This window comes from Corylus avellana, chromosome 2 (genome assembly GCF_965113065.1).
Source record: "Corylus avellana chromosome 2, dhCorAvel1.hap1.2, whole genome shotgun sequence".
In the NCBI taxonomy this organism is placed as follows: domain Eukaryota; kingdom Viridiplantae; phylum Streptophyta; class Magnoliopsida; order Fagales; family Betulaceae; genus Corylus; species Corylus avellana.
This window is the reverse complement of record NC_142491.1, coordinates 46,009,953-46,027,915: the sequence shown is the minus strand read 5'-3', so window position 1 is coordinate 46,027,915 and position 17,963 is coordinate 46,009,953. Positions and strand designations below refer to the sequence as shown.

The window sequence follows — 17,963 nt, the reverse complement described above, 5'->3', positions numbered from 1 at the left end:
ATATATATATTTTTTATTATTATTATTTATAAGTGATAGATTAAGATTATGTCAATTTCTCTAACAGCAGCAATTTATTTGTTCTTTTAATTATTTTAAAAGTAGTTAATTATTTTTTAAAACTCAATCGGTTATTTATCAAAAATAAATAAATAAATAAATAAATAAAACAACTCATTTTACATTTATCTCCTCCCTTAATAATACGAAAAACACGTGGAGTATATACAGAACTTACAAAAAGAAAAGATCCCAGCTTGCCTCTTCTTCTTTCTTCTGCTTCTAAAGCCCACACAGAGACAGATAGAGAAACCCTAAGTGCAAGTTGATTGAAAGAGGACAAGAAGATGTCGTCGACGTTGCTGGAGGTGACGCGCTCGGCGCACGAGGATGTGGAGAGGCTGGAGAGGCTGATAGTGAAGGACTTGCAGAACGAGCCGCCAAGCAACAAGGACCGCCTCTTCCAGAGCCACCGCGTCCGCCAAATGATCGACACCATCATAGCCACTACCGAGAAGCTCGTAATCATTCTTCCATTTATATTGCACTCTTACTTTTTCATCTCCAATTCAAAATACTGAAATTTTGAAGGTGACTGAACAATTTCAGGTTGAGATTTACGAAGATAAAGATAATGCCAGGAAAGATGAGATTGCGGCTCTCGGAGGCCAAACTGCCACTGGAACCAATGTGTTTAGTGCGTTTTATGATAGATTGAAAGAGGTAATTGTTAATTAATTATTTCTTATGAACTGTGTTTAAGAAGTTTCTCGCAATTTGTAGTTGAATTTGGAAGAAAAAGGTTATGTTCTCCGGATACATACATTGAACTCAATTCCCGGCAAATATGTTTTATATTTGAGTTACTCTCTTTAACTTTGTGTTTAAAGTGGATATTTTATCTCTAATCAAGAGTTTGAATTATTTATTTTTCGTTTTTCTATCTTTGTGGTAACAAAGAAAAGTAATGTAACATTTGTATGTTTTTTTTTTGTGCGTGTATGTGTCTTGAAACCTTGCTCTCAGAACTGATTGGTTGGGATGCGAATTGGTTAAGATTTTCATTGTTTACAATATGTGCAGATTCGTGAATACCATAGAAGGCATCCGGCTGCTCGTGTTGTTGATGCTAGTGAGGAGTACGAGACACTACTTAAAGAGGAACCGCAAATCGAGTTCAGTGGAGAGGTCGGTGTCTCTATTTGTTTCTCTCTCCACACAGCATGTTTAACCAAATGTTTAATTTTAGTCGAGAACATTGTTGCCCTATCATAGTTATGCAATCAATTCACTTCTACTTCTGTTTTCCACCTCTTAAAACTGTATACTTGGATTCGAACATGAGACCAGAGCTATATGAGAAATATAGTGCTATTTAAAGAAGTGTTTTTCCTAGGGGAACAACTTGGGCAAGCTAGCACAGCTCAACTCAAGCCCAATTTGGGCTTTTTTGGGCAAATTGGTGTACTTCATTTTGGCAGTCTCTTAAGTATTTTCTGTTCAAGGAATTTGTTTACTTATTATTTTTATTTTTATCTTATTACAAATTGAAATCTTTAATTTAAAAAAATAAATGGTATTTGAATGGTTAGAAAATTATGATATTAGCCGTCTCATCGCCAAAATATTGTTGTTTAGATGGTGCTCTAATATTTATAGTATGTTTAGCTTAATCACAGTTGGTGGTCACTCCTGCTTAGCATTGGAGTTAATTTTGCTTCGTTGGTTTTCCTTTTTTTTTTTTTTTTTCCTACATATTATCTGTTCGATGCAAAACAGGTTATGGCATTATGTAAATCTGATTGTATTCTAATTTAGTACAGTTTGTGGTCTTTCAGTATCGTTTTCTAATAATTTGAGTTTTTAATTTCAGGAAGCTCTTGGGCGATACCTAGACATGCATGAATTATTCAATCAGTACATTAATTCAAAATTTGGAGACCCTTCTACTGAGTACTCTGCTTACCTTGATATTTTTTCACAACCACACAAGATTCCCCGCAAACTGAAGTTAACAAGGTAAACTACTTTCTGATTATATCTATATTATGTAGGGGTTTACCATCCTCCTCACAAAAATCAAAGAGAAGTCTGGTTGGGTGTGTTTACGCATTAGGATTTTATGTTCAGTGAGAGGCAGCCTTGGGAGATCAGATCAGAAAAGACTGAACAATAGAAATGAATGGCCTCAGTTAATCTTTACTGGTGTTAAGATCAAGGCAAGTCTGCTGAAAGGCATTGGTTGCAGCAATATCCAGAGTGCTAGGGCTGTCACCAGTGATGACAGATTTTAAATCGGGCTACATAAAAAAGCAGAATGCCTATGAATGTTAAGCAGATCGTTGAGAGAGTAAATCTAAGAAGTTATGGAGATGGGGCCTAGCAGCATCAAAAGTTAGAGGAGGGTCCTGAATAAGGATCTATTGTGACATCTTAGAGTTGCAGATTGTGGAATAGAGATGGGGCGCAAAACTGGACTGGGAGAAATGGTTGGACCTGGTTAGACATGGTGTGACTTTTTGAGGATAGTTTTGATACTTATGGACAAAAATGACCGTCTTATATGGCGAAAGAGGGGAAAATTTGGCTCAATAAAAAATGGGATGGTTGCTATCCTTCACTTGAAGGTGGGAAAGATAGTAAACACCTATATATATATGTATATATAGGCTTTGATTGAGGACCGTGAGAGGACCTTAGAGGAATTAAACTTTATTCTTTAAGACTCTTTTTCATTGGGCAATTGCTTCAGATTTTAGTATTTCGAGCTGTCATGTTTTTTTAGAATTTTTTTTTTTTTACTTCTAGCTAGGTGCCTCTCGTGTATCCCTAGGTTTTTTATATATATATAGTGTGTGTGTGTGTGTGTGTGTGGATATCTATGTAAATAGTTTAACAATGATTGTATATATCTATGGATTTGCACTTGAAAATTTGTTGAAATTTTTATTTTCTGCAGGCAATACAGGGAATATATGGAGAATCTATTGGAGTATTTAATATATTTTTTTCATCGGACAGAGCCCTTGCAAGATCTTGATAGGATATTCTCAAAGGTATTTACACACTTCATATGATCTATTTCTCATGCAATAGTGAGATGCAGTTTTAAAGTTTCAATTTAGGCACCTGGACTAAATTAATGATCTATTAATGTAGGCTCCAAGTACTCAAGTGGAATTATTTTGTGTCAATATGATTTACTAATGCTAATGGTCTTAAGACTGAATGGCATTGGCTGGTGCCATAACTAGAGGAGGACAGGGACTTCATGCATTCAGTCCTGTAGGAGTGCATGATTTATATTTCACTATCACAAACCTTTTTTTAATAGCATTTTTAAGCTGTGCAATTGCAGGTGCTTTGGTATATGTGCGACGGTTGGAAGGCCTATATCATATTTGGCTATATTAGAAATTATTAACCTTGTAGGCTTTAAAAGTACCATGTAAAATATGTGCCAGAAAGCATTTAATTCCAAAATCAAATTTATCAGTTCACTTAAGTGTTTTTCGATTTTCATCTTTTGAGTTACTTTCTATTGTAAATTCATGTATAAATGGAATGTGAACTAGATTTGATTATAATTGATGTAGACTCTTTTCTTATAGATTTGGAACCTTCTACATGTGTTGCTTTTTCAATGAAAATAATTTATTATCGTCTGTGGCAGGTTGTGACTGAATTTGAAGAGCAATGGTCAAACCAAAAGGTACAAGGATGGGACAGCGAGGTTCAAGAAAATGGACATGTTGCTGCTGAGCATACTGTAATTGATCTTGATTATTACAGCACAGTTGAAGAGCTGATGGAAGTGGGTCCTGAAAAGTTGAAAGAGGTAATAAGTCCTTTGTAGTAATATCATAATTTTCAGCAACATTTTTTGCCACAGGAATTTTTTTTTTTTTTCATTTTCCTAATTTGTAGTTGTAAAGTCTTAATTCCAGAATATATGTTCAAGTTGCTCTAAAGATCCAAACTTTAGAATCTAGCAGTGCTGTTTGAGCAACTAAGCTTTGTTGGTTCTAACAAGTTTTAATTTGCATGTCCTTGAAGAAGTTCAATACATGCATCCTGCTGTCTGTTTTAGCTCCATTTTCCTTGATTGGTCACTGTTTTGTTGCCTGGCAGGCATTGGCTGCGTTAGGACTAAAGGCTGGTGGCACTATTCAGCAGCGTGCTGAAAGGCTTTTCCTTACAAAGGTAATTGTGAACCAGTTTTTTTACCTAGTAACAGATATAAGGTGTAAGTTAGAAAGATTCTAAAATGTGAATGTATGCTTTGTCTGTGCTTTACTTTCTAATTATTTTTCTTGTCAAATGACCAATCTGTTCTTGTATTATTTTTGGAGTTCACTCTGTTCAATGTAATTTTAGTGATTACTACTTAATTAGGATCTGCTGACTAGGGATGAAACTTGCTCTTTTTCTTTAGGTTATTGTTAATGGTAAACATTCTTTAGATTGGCATATGCTCTTGTGTGTTGGAACTACTAGATATCCTGTAATTGTATGTTCTTTCTGATAGGAATGATATTGAGTGAAACCGTCTAGAAGGTTAGGGTGACTGCTCACTTATCCCATGATTTGAGAGGCCTTGAAGGTAATAAAATAATCTTCATGTTCACCTATTAAAGTTTCAACAAGTAATCATTATTCTTTAGCCGTCACAGATGCTATATCATTTACATATTCTCCTTCTATCTTCACACGCATTCTTGTTTGGTTGGAGTGGCCTTAGTTGATGAACTCCTATTGTATATCTGTTCAGCTCACTTTCTTCTGAAGTTTCTTTATCTATATGTCAGGAATTTAATTTTACTTATTTTTCCATTGCTGTCATCTCTTTTATGCAGGACACACCTCTTGAGAAGTTGGACAAGAAACATTTTGCCAAAGGTGCACGCGTTTCAGAAGAAAACCGGGCCGCTGCAACTCTGGAGCTAGATCACAATTCAAAAGAAATAGCCCTAATTGAGGCCAAAATGAAAAAACTCTGTGAATTACTGGATGAGGTTAGCCTATGTTCCACAATCACCTAGTCTTACCACATATTTGTGTTGTAGTGTGTATTTGAATTACTTTTTCAAAATTGCATTCTTGTATATATATTAATATTACATATATACCTTTTCGGAAACAACTACATGTGTGAATTTTGTGTAACCTTGTACAGCCGATTGCTCGAACAAAAGACAATATTGTGAAGAAGCAGGCTTTGACATATGAGGAAATTGAGGCAGAACGTGAGGAGGTGAGTAAATAGACCTTTATTACAATCTTTCGAGTGTCGTAAGGTGCAACTTTACATCCTGATTTTCATAGAACTTTGTTAAAACTTTTTAAATGTCTGTTCTATGGTATTATGTATGCATAATGCCACACATTTAGTTTACGGCAAGCATACCAAGCAAGTGTTAACCATCCATTACTGGTGGTAAGTTTGAGGGGTGCAGATGGGGCAGCTTTGTTTAGAAACCAAGAATATTTCTGCCTGGTTGTTGTGTTGTGCGTGTAGATTTAATTGTTTAATGCATGAGTTGCTGGCCCACAAATGCATTTTTATAGTTTGCTGTCTATCAAATTAGGCTTTCCTAGATTTATATTTCCATACTTCATGCAGAAATATGCTGGGAGTTGGTTAGAATATACTTCGTTATGACTTGAATCTTCTGTTTGTGCTGGTTTCTTTGATAAATGGTCACTTAGATTTGATCATTCATGCAGGAGGAAACACAAGCTGATACTGAAAGTGATGATGAAGAGCAGCAGATTTATAATCCTCTCAAGTTACCGATGGGTTGGGATGGAAAGCCTATACCATATTGGCTGTATAAGCTACATGGTCTTGGTCAGGTACTTTTCCCCTTTTAATTGTAGGAGCTGTTTGTACCATATTTCCTATTTTAATTAAATTCTATGCATTGTAAATTTGTATTTGCTGTTCCAATGGTCAGATGTAAATTCTATTCCCCCTCCCATTGGGTACAAAAAACTACATATAAAATAAATAAATAAATAAATAAATAAACAAATAAGATGTATAGATCATATCGACTGTATTTTCAAGTGCTCTTCTATTTTATCTTTAATCAACTGGGAAGCTTCTGTTTTTGCATTTGGGTCAACTGTACGAAAAAAGCAATTTTGTCCTTTATTATTGATAGCCAAACCACGAAGGCTGGGAAAAAAAGAGACTAGTACTGCTTTCATGTACTTTTTAACCAGCATCATGGTGCATATGATAATAAATTTGTGATACACTAGTGCACACTGAGAAGCAGTTCCTTCTCAATCAGGAACTGGTGTCTACCATGGGCAACATATGTTATAGGGTTCTTTATGGCTCACAAGATTGCATTTTTTTTAATGCATTTCAGGAATTTAAGTGTGAGATATGTGGGAACTACAGTTACTGGGGCCGTAGGGCTTTTGAACGGCATTTCAAGGAATGGCGCCATCAGCATGGAATGCGCTGCCTTGGTATTCCAAACACCAAGAACTTCAATGAAATCACATCAATTGAGGTATGTTTTGCAGAGCTTTTTTGTCCAATGAATCTTTCTTTGTCATTGATGAGTTCATCTGCTCAACAAAGTCTTCCAACTGTTGTTCTCATAATGGTGTCTGTGTATTGATCTGGTTGGATATTTCTAGAACCATTGGATTAACGAAACCCAGCTGAGACAAGGATAACAGCCAAAGTGATTGCTTGTTGCAAATCTCTGATTTGTAATCAGTCTGCTAATGATGATCTTAAATCAAGCTTATCATTGGCATCCGTAGAATTTGGGTTCATTTGTTCTTGTGGTACTGTCATAGAATAAAGAAAATGCTAGTGGCTTGGTAAATTATTCCCGCCATTTGTTTTTCTTGCCTAGATTTTCACAAAATGAAATTAGTTTCCCATTATATTTTATAGAGGTATGAAGACTTCATGCATTCTTGCCAAAAGGTGGCCATATGCATATTGACATATATGCTTACTCCCTTTCGGAAAGATAAAAACTTATGCTTGTAATCTGTGTGATGAACTGATGACGAGAGCATGCATATAGATGCTTGTTCAAAATATGCATTTTAGCACTAGTAGTTTTCAATTTTTCATACTCATTAGTATGTTTAAACATTTTTATTCAGGAAGCAAAAGATCTGTGGAGGAAAATACAAGAAAGGCAAGGAGTGAACAAGTGGCGCCCAGATCTTGAAGAAGAATATGAAGACAGAGAGGGTAACATCTACAATAAGAAGACGTATACCGATCTGCAGCGCCAGGGATTGATATGAGCACCGCAGTTAGAAAAATTTTCATGTATCGAGTTTTCACTTTTCAGCACAAAGTGAACCCTAGGGAATTAATTGCAAATTGGTGAAACCAAAACGACTAATTTTGTATTCTTTCCAAAATAGAAAGTCCCGAAAATGTACCTTACCGAAGTAGTGGCGTGTTACTTGTACCTAATCACTTGTGTTTTTCCAGCTGGGTTTAGTTTAAGTTACTCTAGCCTTGGTTTAGGTCGGCTGGGTTAGACTTAGCCCGTCAGTGTTGAATGGGTTATCACTCTGATCTTCTCGTGAGAAAGTTTTTATATTAACTCGAGATATTTGCGTTCTTCTCATTTTACAATTAATTGCATATTTTAATAAATCAATTAACATAACAGATATTTACACTTCACTAACACTTGTGTTGTTATCTATTGGTTTCATCGACACAAGACCTTGTGAACAGCAAGGCTGATCCATTCACCCCGCGAAGAACTAGCAGCCTGGAGTCGACATATGTTCCACAAACAAACTTCGTCAGATCAAACATTTCAGGCGGGAGTTGTGTCCGAACTTCCTGAACCACGTTTCTTGCAGTATCAATGTCTTGAGTCAATGGATTACCGAGACTCATTGTCACCTCTATGTCACCTGAAGCAAGTTTGGCCACTGGAAGGCTTGATGGGAACTCCTTAAAAGGGATTGCTTTCCTCCATTTTCTACCAGATAATTTCTTAGCTAGAGAATCTTGGATATTTGATGGACCCAAAGTGAACCTTCCTGTGGTCTTTTCTTCCTTGAGGTACAGCCGTCTTCCGGCTGTTAATTTGAATAATGAATCTACTTGCAAATTCCCATTTGTACCAGTCTTCGCGTGGGGCCAATCCCTACCACTCATGACTGTGAATCCAATGTTTGAGGTGAAAGACAGGTTGGTATTTAACTTTGATGCTCTTGACACAATAAGGTGCACGTCACCGATGAGGACTCGGGCAGGTGGCTGGCGAAGGGTCAACCCTATGTGCCTCCCTGTGCAGTACAATAAACGCCATTTTCCAGGCATCAACTCCAGCCAATTCTGCATGTTCAGAAGAGTAGCATAAAGTTCCAACAAGCTAGACCACGGACTAAATGCTATACTATATAATGTGATACAACAGTTGTACTAAATGCAACTTGAACCTAGCCCCCGTGCATCTGTGGGGGTGGGTGGGCATATGTACGTGTGAAGAATATTGATCGTTACCTTTGGCTTTGAGTGAGGATTCAGCATTTCCATCAACTCGATGAAGTGGGCAAGCCTACTACGCTAAAACATTAAAGATAAGAAATTCAGTGCAACTTCTACATTCTCCAACTTCTGAATTTATAAAATGTACATTTTTGGTTGCCAGATATTTAATAGCCTGAACTGGCGAAAATTGAGCTCAAAATACAGATGGAAACACAGTATGCACATAAATTGCATACACTAACTATAATAAATGTACATAGAGATGATTCTTGAAAATATGGGACTTGAAGAAATAAGCAACTTTTCATCTAATTTACTTCAGCTTTCCAAAAATCAAACAAGAAATTCCTTTATTCTAATCTCTTGAGCCCAAACAAGATTATATTTTAGTCATGCAGCTTCATATGGGCATATTGCACAAAAGAGATGCTACCATTTGTAATGAGAGCCTATATTCTCGCTATTCAAGTGGCTCTAACAGGACAATCTATTAGATTATCATTCATATTCTTTTCAATGATTTAAAATAAATTGCTAAAAAACATGATTATTATTCAACAGTTGTAATACTCAAGCTGGGTTGGCGCAAGAAGAAGATTAAAAATCAGTAGCAGTTAGAAGCAAACTTGATGAAATGGACTCTGTAAAACTCGATTTAGACTGTTCAAAGAAGGAACTATACCCATGAGAATCCCTTAGCCTATTAGTATTAGCCATCTTGAGTCTCATTGATACCCTGGTGGGATAGGTGTTAAGTTATAGCTCGGTTGGTCTTGAGAGAGCGCCTGCGGTTCTCACTTTCTAGGTCCCTCCTGAGCGGCGCCTCGCGGGTTGGCGCTACTATGGTCACACCCAAGTAGAATAACTACAATTGACCTCCTCCTCCAACCTTTTTTGAATAGAAAAAAAAAAAAAAAAAAAAACCAAAAAAAAAAAGAAGGAACTATACCCTAGTGTTTCTAAATATGTTTCTAAATATGTATCACTGACAAGGTTTCCATGCAACCAACAAAATAAAACAATGTTGATCTATACGGTATGGAGGTATTGATGAGAATAAAATTAAGAAATTTGATTCAGAAGTAGCCATAACCTGAGGTCGGCCATAAATGTATTCCTCTGTAATTCGTACTGCAGTGGAACCAAGACCCCACCTGATGATATCCATGGATGGGACTACCCGCCATCTTGGACCACAAAGAAATGGGTGTCTAAGAGCATCTAAACAACTGCAAACCAGTACAGAAGGATCATCTCAAATGGCATTATTTCTCTCAATAAAGATGAAATATCTAAACAAATGTTTTTTTTTAAAGGCACATAATAGTGTAGGCCATTGTATTTTCCCTCTAGATTTTCGTATCTTACTTTTGTGGTTGATGTAACCAGATATGCCTCATTTAAAAAAAAAAAAAAAAAAAAAAAAAAAAAAAAAAAGAGGCAAAAACCATGCCTAACTCCGAGCAGTTATCAAAGTATTTCTTAATTTAGATTTCAGTTCACTTATTGTTCATAAAAAAGTGTAGATTAATTTCATATTACATGCTTCAATGCATTGCTTATGAACTTCTCTGCTTCTCATGTTCAAGAGGTTTCTGTATGTATCAAGTAAACATAGTTACCTGAATTTGTCCATTTTAGGCACAAAACAGGATATCAGCTGAAAAGATCATAATTTCTATTTGTTTGCTTTTAATCTAATTGCTCATGTTGCTGAACACACCCTGATATATGATTCAATTTAATTTTCATGTGTGAGATATCAATAGTTTAATCATACGACATAACATGCATATCATGATTGGCCAAATTTCAATTAAGAAAACATGAAACAAGGAAATTCTGACCCTTCATTCCAAACAAGATATTTTTTTGTCACATATATAGTACCTTATTCTTTTGGAAGGTTTGGTTGCAAGCAATAAGGATAAAAGGTTCCAACCTGCACCCCAATTCCTATCCAGAATCTGCAAGAAAGATAACAAATCAAAAGATCTTCATACAAACAAGCAAAAGGAACACTGAAAGTGAAATAGATTTGCAACGAAGAAACAAATACTTGGAACCCAATATTTCCTGATGGGGAATTCCTACTGAGGATTTTTAGAAGAAACTCCCGCAAGCATGAAGGATCCTTTCCCTGCAATTGCATATAAATGAGAAATTTGGTATATATGATAAAGATAATATTCATTTACCAGAAATTTAGACCATTGTGCATGATCCGAAAGCACATTTTTTATGGTCCAACTGGCCTCTATGGTGAAAGTCTAAGAAACAATATAAAATTTGATGGAGAACTATCTGTACTATTGATTGATTGATTGATGATGCTATATGAGTGCGTTTAGTTTCAAATATAATTATGATATAGGTAAATTGACTAACCCACAAAATTTCAGGAGCAGAAATGTGGGGGTGGGGGGGAAATAGAAATGTGTTTTTACAGGATCCACGTATGTAATACATCTCCCCAAGATTCAGTTCTCTTTGGAATTATATGAATAGAAGCTTGAATTAAATAAAAAAAAAATGCATGTTATACCTTTGGGAGAAACGATTTGAACTTTGTAAATATTAAGGGATCCATGAGTTCCCGCAACACCATTTTTGCCATCATGAACCCAACACATCTTTGCATCACATACAAAACAAAATAAGCATTAGGAAGATCTTATGGGTACATGAAACATATTTTACATCTTAGTTCACTTTCTCCACACCATACCTCATGTCAAATGCAATCATCATTAGTCGCCTATCCAAGTTGTTGTCCAGAGCACTACTATTAGGACCTTTCTCATAGAAGTCAGCAGCATTTCCTAGTATCCCTACCTGACAACATAAAAATTTAAAAGCTAAATACAGAAGAGTAGGACATAAATGGAAGAAGGAAACTGAACTCGCTAATCCTAATTAAGTAACATCAGAATTCCTCCTATCCTCAGTAATCCAGATTGCAATATCTCATACATTAAATAAATCCCTCAAAATCTGCAAGCTTATTTCATCCTCAACCACCACCTCCTTCAGAAGGCAGTCACTCAATGAAGGCTTATTCCAGTATATATTTGAAACAGTTGAGCACACATATGGCTGAACAAACTACTATCTAACTAATCCATAAATAAGCTATAAATTGCTGCAACACAAGAATTTCCCACCATTAAATAAGTGATAAATTTTTATTTATCATATATTTGTAATGTCCCCATGATACATTTGATGAGCTAGCAGATTTTTTACAGGGAAAAAAACTTGCAACTTCAGATTATCTGTAAGAATTGTTATTTCAGTAACCCTTTTAATCGTCTCTAACAGTGCTGCAGGAAAAAAAATTCCGAACAAATAAAAAACCAGGTATAGCCCTATTCCTGAGGAATTTATGAGGATGCAGATGTAATTCACCTATTTTTGGCAATCACATAATTCATATATGTCTTGAACAAAATCGCAAAAACAATATTGACAGCTAAAAAAAATCCTTATATTCTGATATCATACATGAAAAATCTGGAGCTTACTTTAATATGTCTGTCCACTGGGCTTATGTGCACATTCTCCAGCCTCAACTCTGTATGGGCAAGTCCATGGCTGTGCAAGTAATTTACCTGAGCATAATATACAACATAAACATAATCAAAATCCTCCAATTATCAAATTCAAATACTATGAATTAATGACTACAAAAATAAAACGTACTCCAATCAAAAGATCCCTCATCAATAATCGAATAAGGCGCAATTGCCGAGTAACCGCAGGCCCTCCAACTGTATCGTCTCCCACCCTCCTGACAGACTCTTCATCCAACACAAGAGTAGCTTCTAGGGTTGGAAGCCAATCTGATTGTTGAAGCCAATGTCTTAAGGAGAAACTGCCATGATACTGCAGCAAAATTTATAGTTTTAAAAAAATAAATAAATAAATTAAGTCAATTTTCTTTTCTTATTGCTAAATCTCTGTATAGTCATCGGTAGCCTCCAGGAATAAATGAATTTTAACAAGGACTTCAAAGGAAAAATGGTAAACTGGCAGAGGACAATCTGTCTATAGCATGCAGAGTAACATGGCTTGTCACGTGGAGAAATATCCAACAAAAGTATCTTCAAGACACAAACTATCAGCTATTGTCCTCAGAACATAAATATTTGATAATTCAATCAGACTCTTTTCCAAACCATAGAGCTCTAGGTGAGATTTGTCATGATCATGTTACGAAGTGGCAGCATAAGAATCCATGTAATATAGGAAAGGACTTACCCCATGGACCAGGGTAAATGAACAACGACCACTACTTGTAGGCGAAGCAATGTAACCATGGACTTGCATCGAGTAAGAATGGTACATAAGTCTACGATGAACTAACTTCTTCAATACCTAAAGACATTCCAAGAGTAAAAATAATTATATTGATGTGAAACTTTAAACTATAACGTAGAAATTATGACAAACAATCCACAAACCTCTATTGCCCTTTTTCCTCTGCGCTGAGCTTGAGCACTATTATGACGTCGAAGCACAACTCTAGTGTTATACAGAGGACTGCAATTCCATAATACCTTATACTAGGATCAAATCTATTAACAACATGGACATCACTAAATCAAAGAGAAACTAACCTTTTAGTATCCTTCACCATTGCTTCAAAAATTAACTCGTCAGCCTACAGCAAAGCTCAATCAATTTTCCCACCATTAATTTCATACCATTCTAACAACACCCATTACAACAAACAAATAATTTCTTTTTGGTAAGTAAGTACACATAAACAAACAACACATCTAAATTTTCATACCCGCCCACCAAGGCCGATGCTAACGCAATCAAGAATCTTAAAATCGGATATCTTGAACCTTGTAACATGTTTCAATTCTTCCTCCATGGAACCCAATAATGCACTCTGAGCATTTTCTTCTGATTCCATCGGAGACACAGCTTTGCTTGCCGATGAACACCTTACACCCCAATACTGTCTCTGATTCAAGTAAGAGTTCTTCCCAGTTAAACGCATGGGACTCTGTCTGATCAGTCTTGTCGACAAATTTCCACTAAAATACACTACTTCAACACTTTCCACACTCGGACTCCAACCAATTCCACATAGCGCCATTGATCAGAGTGCTGAACCATTAGAAAATAACAATAAAAACAATGATCGTATAAAGTTTCTGCAACTTTTAGCTCCATTACCTACTTACAAAAATAAACAATACCAATGACAAAATAATAAGTCATCCATTTTGCATTGTCTCGGAACCAAAAGCGATAATAGATTAATTCAATAAAATCGTGTACTATTATATTATAGAGCTGAACTCAACTTTTCTATTTCTTGCGATCCATACAAGTATACAATGAAGAGAAATGCTAGGGGTACCAAAAAAGCCCTCTTGGCAATCATTTTCCCTCTCTTTCCGTTAGTTTTCTCGGCAAACGAACAGATCACTATGCTCCATTGGCTGCCTCTATCAACGAAGTCAAACTCAACCCACTCTTTCTCACCAATCCCTCGGCCATCAAGCAGGCCATTATCTCCATTCACTTGCTGAGAAATCAGGTAAGGAATTTTTTTTTTTTTATAAAAAAAAAATAGCTATATGTCTATATCTATCAAAGGAAATGATTGAATCTTCTGGTTCTTGCTGTTACAGTTCCGAGCAAACCGCAATTTCGACTGAACTTATCTAATTTTTTGGCTTAGTCTGAGCTGAATGGAGGATTCAACTTTCTCAGCACCCAAACAAATAACAAAAATTCTCAAACACAAGTATAATTAGTTATAGTGAGAGACTTAATTTAACGTAAACCGAAGAAGCTGAGTTAGGCACAGTTGAGCCAGCGTTAAGCGAAAATCATATTCCTGATTATATATATATATATATATATATATATATATATATATATATATATATATATATTTCTCTTGCTTTTTTCTTTTCTCACTAACCAAACAGATGCAACGGAAAGATCGATAAATAAAATTCTTGAACTTACCGGAAAGGGAAAGAGCGGTTGGAGACCAAAAGAATCGAAAAACGAGAGTGGGAGAGAAAGAGCGAGAGGTATTGCTATAAATATGAAATGTGGAAACGATGGGAGGCGTGTGAGAGTTGCGTGGGAGAGAATGGAGAAAACGTTTCGCCATGGGCTACTCTCATGTCCTCGTCCGCCTTCGCAAATATCTGCTTCTTGTTGGACCGGGAAATTCCCCTCAAGTTGAGGCTTCGCCGCTATCGTACAGTGATTCCTCCGGATGTGACATGTCATCGTGTTAGATTTGGCAGATTCTCCGATGGGAATTCTATTCCTAGCTTTTCACGTGTTAAAGGAGCATTCTAATAATGATTATTTAAGTGAGTTTAGGTTTTTGCTTGCTTGGATCATACATCATTAAAAAATAATAAATTAATTAAAAAAAGAGAGAGAGAGAGAGAGTGAGTTAAATATCTTTTTTGTCTATACACTTAGCATTTTTATCAAACTACTCCTAAAATTTTAGAAGGGTCGATGACTCTATCACCCCTTATCATTTTACTCTTTTTGTTCATATTCCATTAAAAAAACGAATTTTGTACCACGTATTCAGACTGCAGCTTATGATCCACTAAATGTTAGCCACATTAGCATTTAGCATATCAATTAAAGATATATATAGAGAGAGAAATGATATTAATTAAGGGTAAAAACATTTTCCATTTCTCCTAACTACTTTATGCTTTGTAGAGGAGCCTAGTTATTATGACCTACTCACAAAGTAAAGTGTTCCTTGCAACCTACCTAGTACGAGAGATAAGGGTCGCAAGGAAAATAAAGCTTATTGCCACTCATTCCAAAGGGTGAGAGCACCAATTTAAGAGAAGAATGTTATAATTATGACTTTTGTCATCTTTTTATTTATTTAAATGTAATATCGTTTTAAAAATTATTATTAATTGTATGCATCTCAAATTTAATTGTAATTTTAAAAGTCACATTACTTTTAAAAATAAAAATGTGACTAACCTTACTCATTTCAAAATTATCAAAATTAAAAAAGATATCATAAAAAGAAAAATAAAAATAAAAATAAAATTGCTAAACGCATGTGGGAGAGCCCAAGGCTCTTCCGGATGTCTATATATGACTGATAAGAGCTTTGGGCCCTTCTCAACTCAATACCAAACGGGCCTATTCCAATTGACTTTAAGACCCATCATGGTCCATGGACAATGGCAGAGCCGCAGAGAGCTAAAAAGTCAAAAGTCAAAAAAGGTATTGGAGTACGACCCGTGATCCGGTGGTTAGAGTCCATCTCCATCTCCTTGTTGGAGGGAGAGTCGAACCAAATACGAGTGAAGATGCGTTGATGGCTAAAATTGTTATATGTAACTGTTTAGGCAATTAGTAAATTTTATTGACCGTTAGGCGGTTAATCGCTAGATAGTGGTTATTAAATAAATAATTGCCTTTACTAACCGCTTTTTATAAGTTGGGCTTTTTGAGTCAATTTTGAGAGTTTGGCTTCTTTTTTTCTCACTTTAATCGTTTTTTTTTTTTTTTTTTTTTTTTGGCATTTTCATGGCCATTTTAGCATCAAAATTTGCTATATACCTCAAATTGGGCCGAATTAGTATAAAAGGATCCCATATTAAAAAATCTAAAATATTTTACTACAAATTTACGTTAGTTTAAATTTACTTGTACTAAAAAAAAGTCATTAAATACATTTCATAACTTGTTAAGAATCAACATTTACTAATGTTTTAAATAAGGAATTAAACACAACATACAAACAAAATTTCCAAAATCCTTGTAGGTCACCTTCTACGCAACATAAAATTTACCAATAATTTATAACTTGTGACTTATGTCATATTATATATTTATTATTTGTTATTATATAATCAAATGATTTATCATCCATAATATGAGTCTTTCTCTAGGGTTTCTCTCATAGTTCTCTCTCAGCGTAGCTGTTAGGTGCGAGGAAAAGTCTCCTACCAGTGCAACGGAGGTGGAGGTTGGCATGAAGGAGAATAGGAGTGTGATGAGAAAGTGGAAAAGAAGGGTATGGCTGAGGAACTATAAGGACTGTGTGGGAAGATATCCCTCGCAGCAGGGATTGAAAATAACATAGGGGGAAATAGCAAGCACAAGGGAGAAAGGCAAGAAGTGTATGGTGAAAAGGCAAACAAGGAGGCGTTCACGGTAGTTTTGTCTCGAATATGGTGAACGAGAGTTGGAGTCGTTTTCCACATATAAAAATATATATTATATAAAAAGGCGATTAGCAATTATGACTTTTTACTAACAGCTTTTAATGTGGTTAGCGGTTATAGATTAACCGCCTGCTTTTTCAACCCTCGAACTAAAACAAAAGGTCACACCAAAAGCCTAATGCTTGCCGTTTGTCCGTAATACTTATAGAATATTAGACGGCATATATATAGGCACTTGTACCATTGGGTTGCTTGTATGCTAACCAATAAATGTAATTGGGTATCCCTGTGATTAGAGGCGAATTAGGATTTTAAGTTTGAGTGCAAAACTAAAAATAACACTTTTTAGGAGAATAAAAGTAAAATTTTGAAGGGTCTATACAAAAATTTTAAAAATTTTATTTAGGCCTCAACATTGTTTTTCCCTTGCCTATGATTCTATTTGTGTTTGAACAATATTTATGCAAGGAATGAGCAATATTTGAAAATCATTTCATGGAAAAATTAGACATCCAACATGTAGTGGCAAGTGGCAACCACCCAATTGCAAAAGTAGAGCTTTACCAATGTGTTCTTTTACTTGGCACATCCATAGATGGTAAGATATCGTCTAACATAGGTACACAATACTTATGTGTACAAAGCATAATAAGCTTAAGGACAAAGCATGGAAAAAAATTATTATTATTTTATTATATACTAATTGATAATGACATCACTTCTATTTGAAAAAAAGAAAAGAAAAAAAGAATTAGATTCAAATATGAAAATTAAACACTCATACATCATAATATACATAACAAACCTTAGTATCATTGTTGATGCAAACAATCAGAGCATAAGATGTATATATTTTAATTTTTTTTAATTTTTTTTTTTGCCATTTCTTAATTTTGATTTTTTTTTTTTTAATAAAATTTTGAGCCGTTGAGTTCACGAATAAGCAACTGATTGAGCTTTAAAAGTCTAAAACACTTTAGAGTTAGTTAGTAAACAAGTAAACAATTATTTGGTAATAATTGCTTCTTGTCAAATCTTTATTGAAAGCTCTATTATCCTTACATCTAAGGATAAACTTCATTTACACCCCCTCTAAAATATAAACAATTTTACAATTAGAATATTGAAATTTACAAATTTGTAATATCTGTATTCTATGTTTTAGCCCCATTTAATTTCACATCTTCTTTGTTGAAAATGCCCAAATTGCCCCAATTTTTTTAAACTAAAAAACAGAGTGAAAATAAAAAATAAAAAATGCCCTT

The 17,963-nt window shown here is 35.1% G+C and overlaps 2 protein-coding genes across 2 annotated transcripts; one reads left to right on the top strand and one right to left on the bottom strand.

Moving 5' to 3' along the window:
* The first annotated feature begins 250 nt into the window (after window positions 1–250).
* Window positions 251–7,612, top strand: ATO (splicing factor-like protein). The gene is made up of 12 exons (XM_059591730.2): window positions 251–521; window positions 610–723; window positions 1,084–1,188; window positions 1,874–2,019; window positions 2,960–3,056; window positions 3,674–3,838; window positions 4,132–4,203; window positions 4,857–5,015; window positions 5,177–5,254; window positions 5,728–5,856; window positions 6,381–6,527; window positions 7,141–7,612. The coding sequence occupies exons 1-12, from the start codon at window positions 348–350 to the stop codon at window positions 7,285–7,287; spliced, it is 1,533 nt and encodes a 510-aa protein (XP_059447713.1). The 5' UTR covers window positions 251–347; the 3' UTR covers window positions 7,288–7,612.
* On the bottom strand, window positions 7,482–14,711 carry ORG1 (OBP3-responsive protein 1). Its single transcript, XM_059591718.2, has 14 exons — window positions 14,495–14,711; window positions 13,296–13,621; window positions 13,120–13,163; window positions 12,964–13,042; window positions 12,761–12,877; window positions 12,203–12,385; window positions 12,025–12,111; window positions 11,229–11,335; window positions 11,046–11,133; window positions 10,560–10,640; window positions 10,391–10,467; window positions 9,594–9,729; window positions 8,513–8,575; window positions 7,482–8,344 (listed from the first exon to the last, which is right to left on the bottom strand). Exons 2-14 carry the CDS (start codon window positions 13,608–13,610, stop codon window positions 7,694–7,696), a joined length of 2,028 nt encoding a protein of 675 aa, XP_059447701.2. The 5' UTR covers window positions 13,611–13,621; window positions 14,495–14,711; the 3' UTR covers window positions 7,482–7,693.
* Window positions 14,712–17,963: the final 3,252 nt, after the last annotated feature.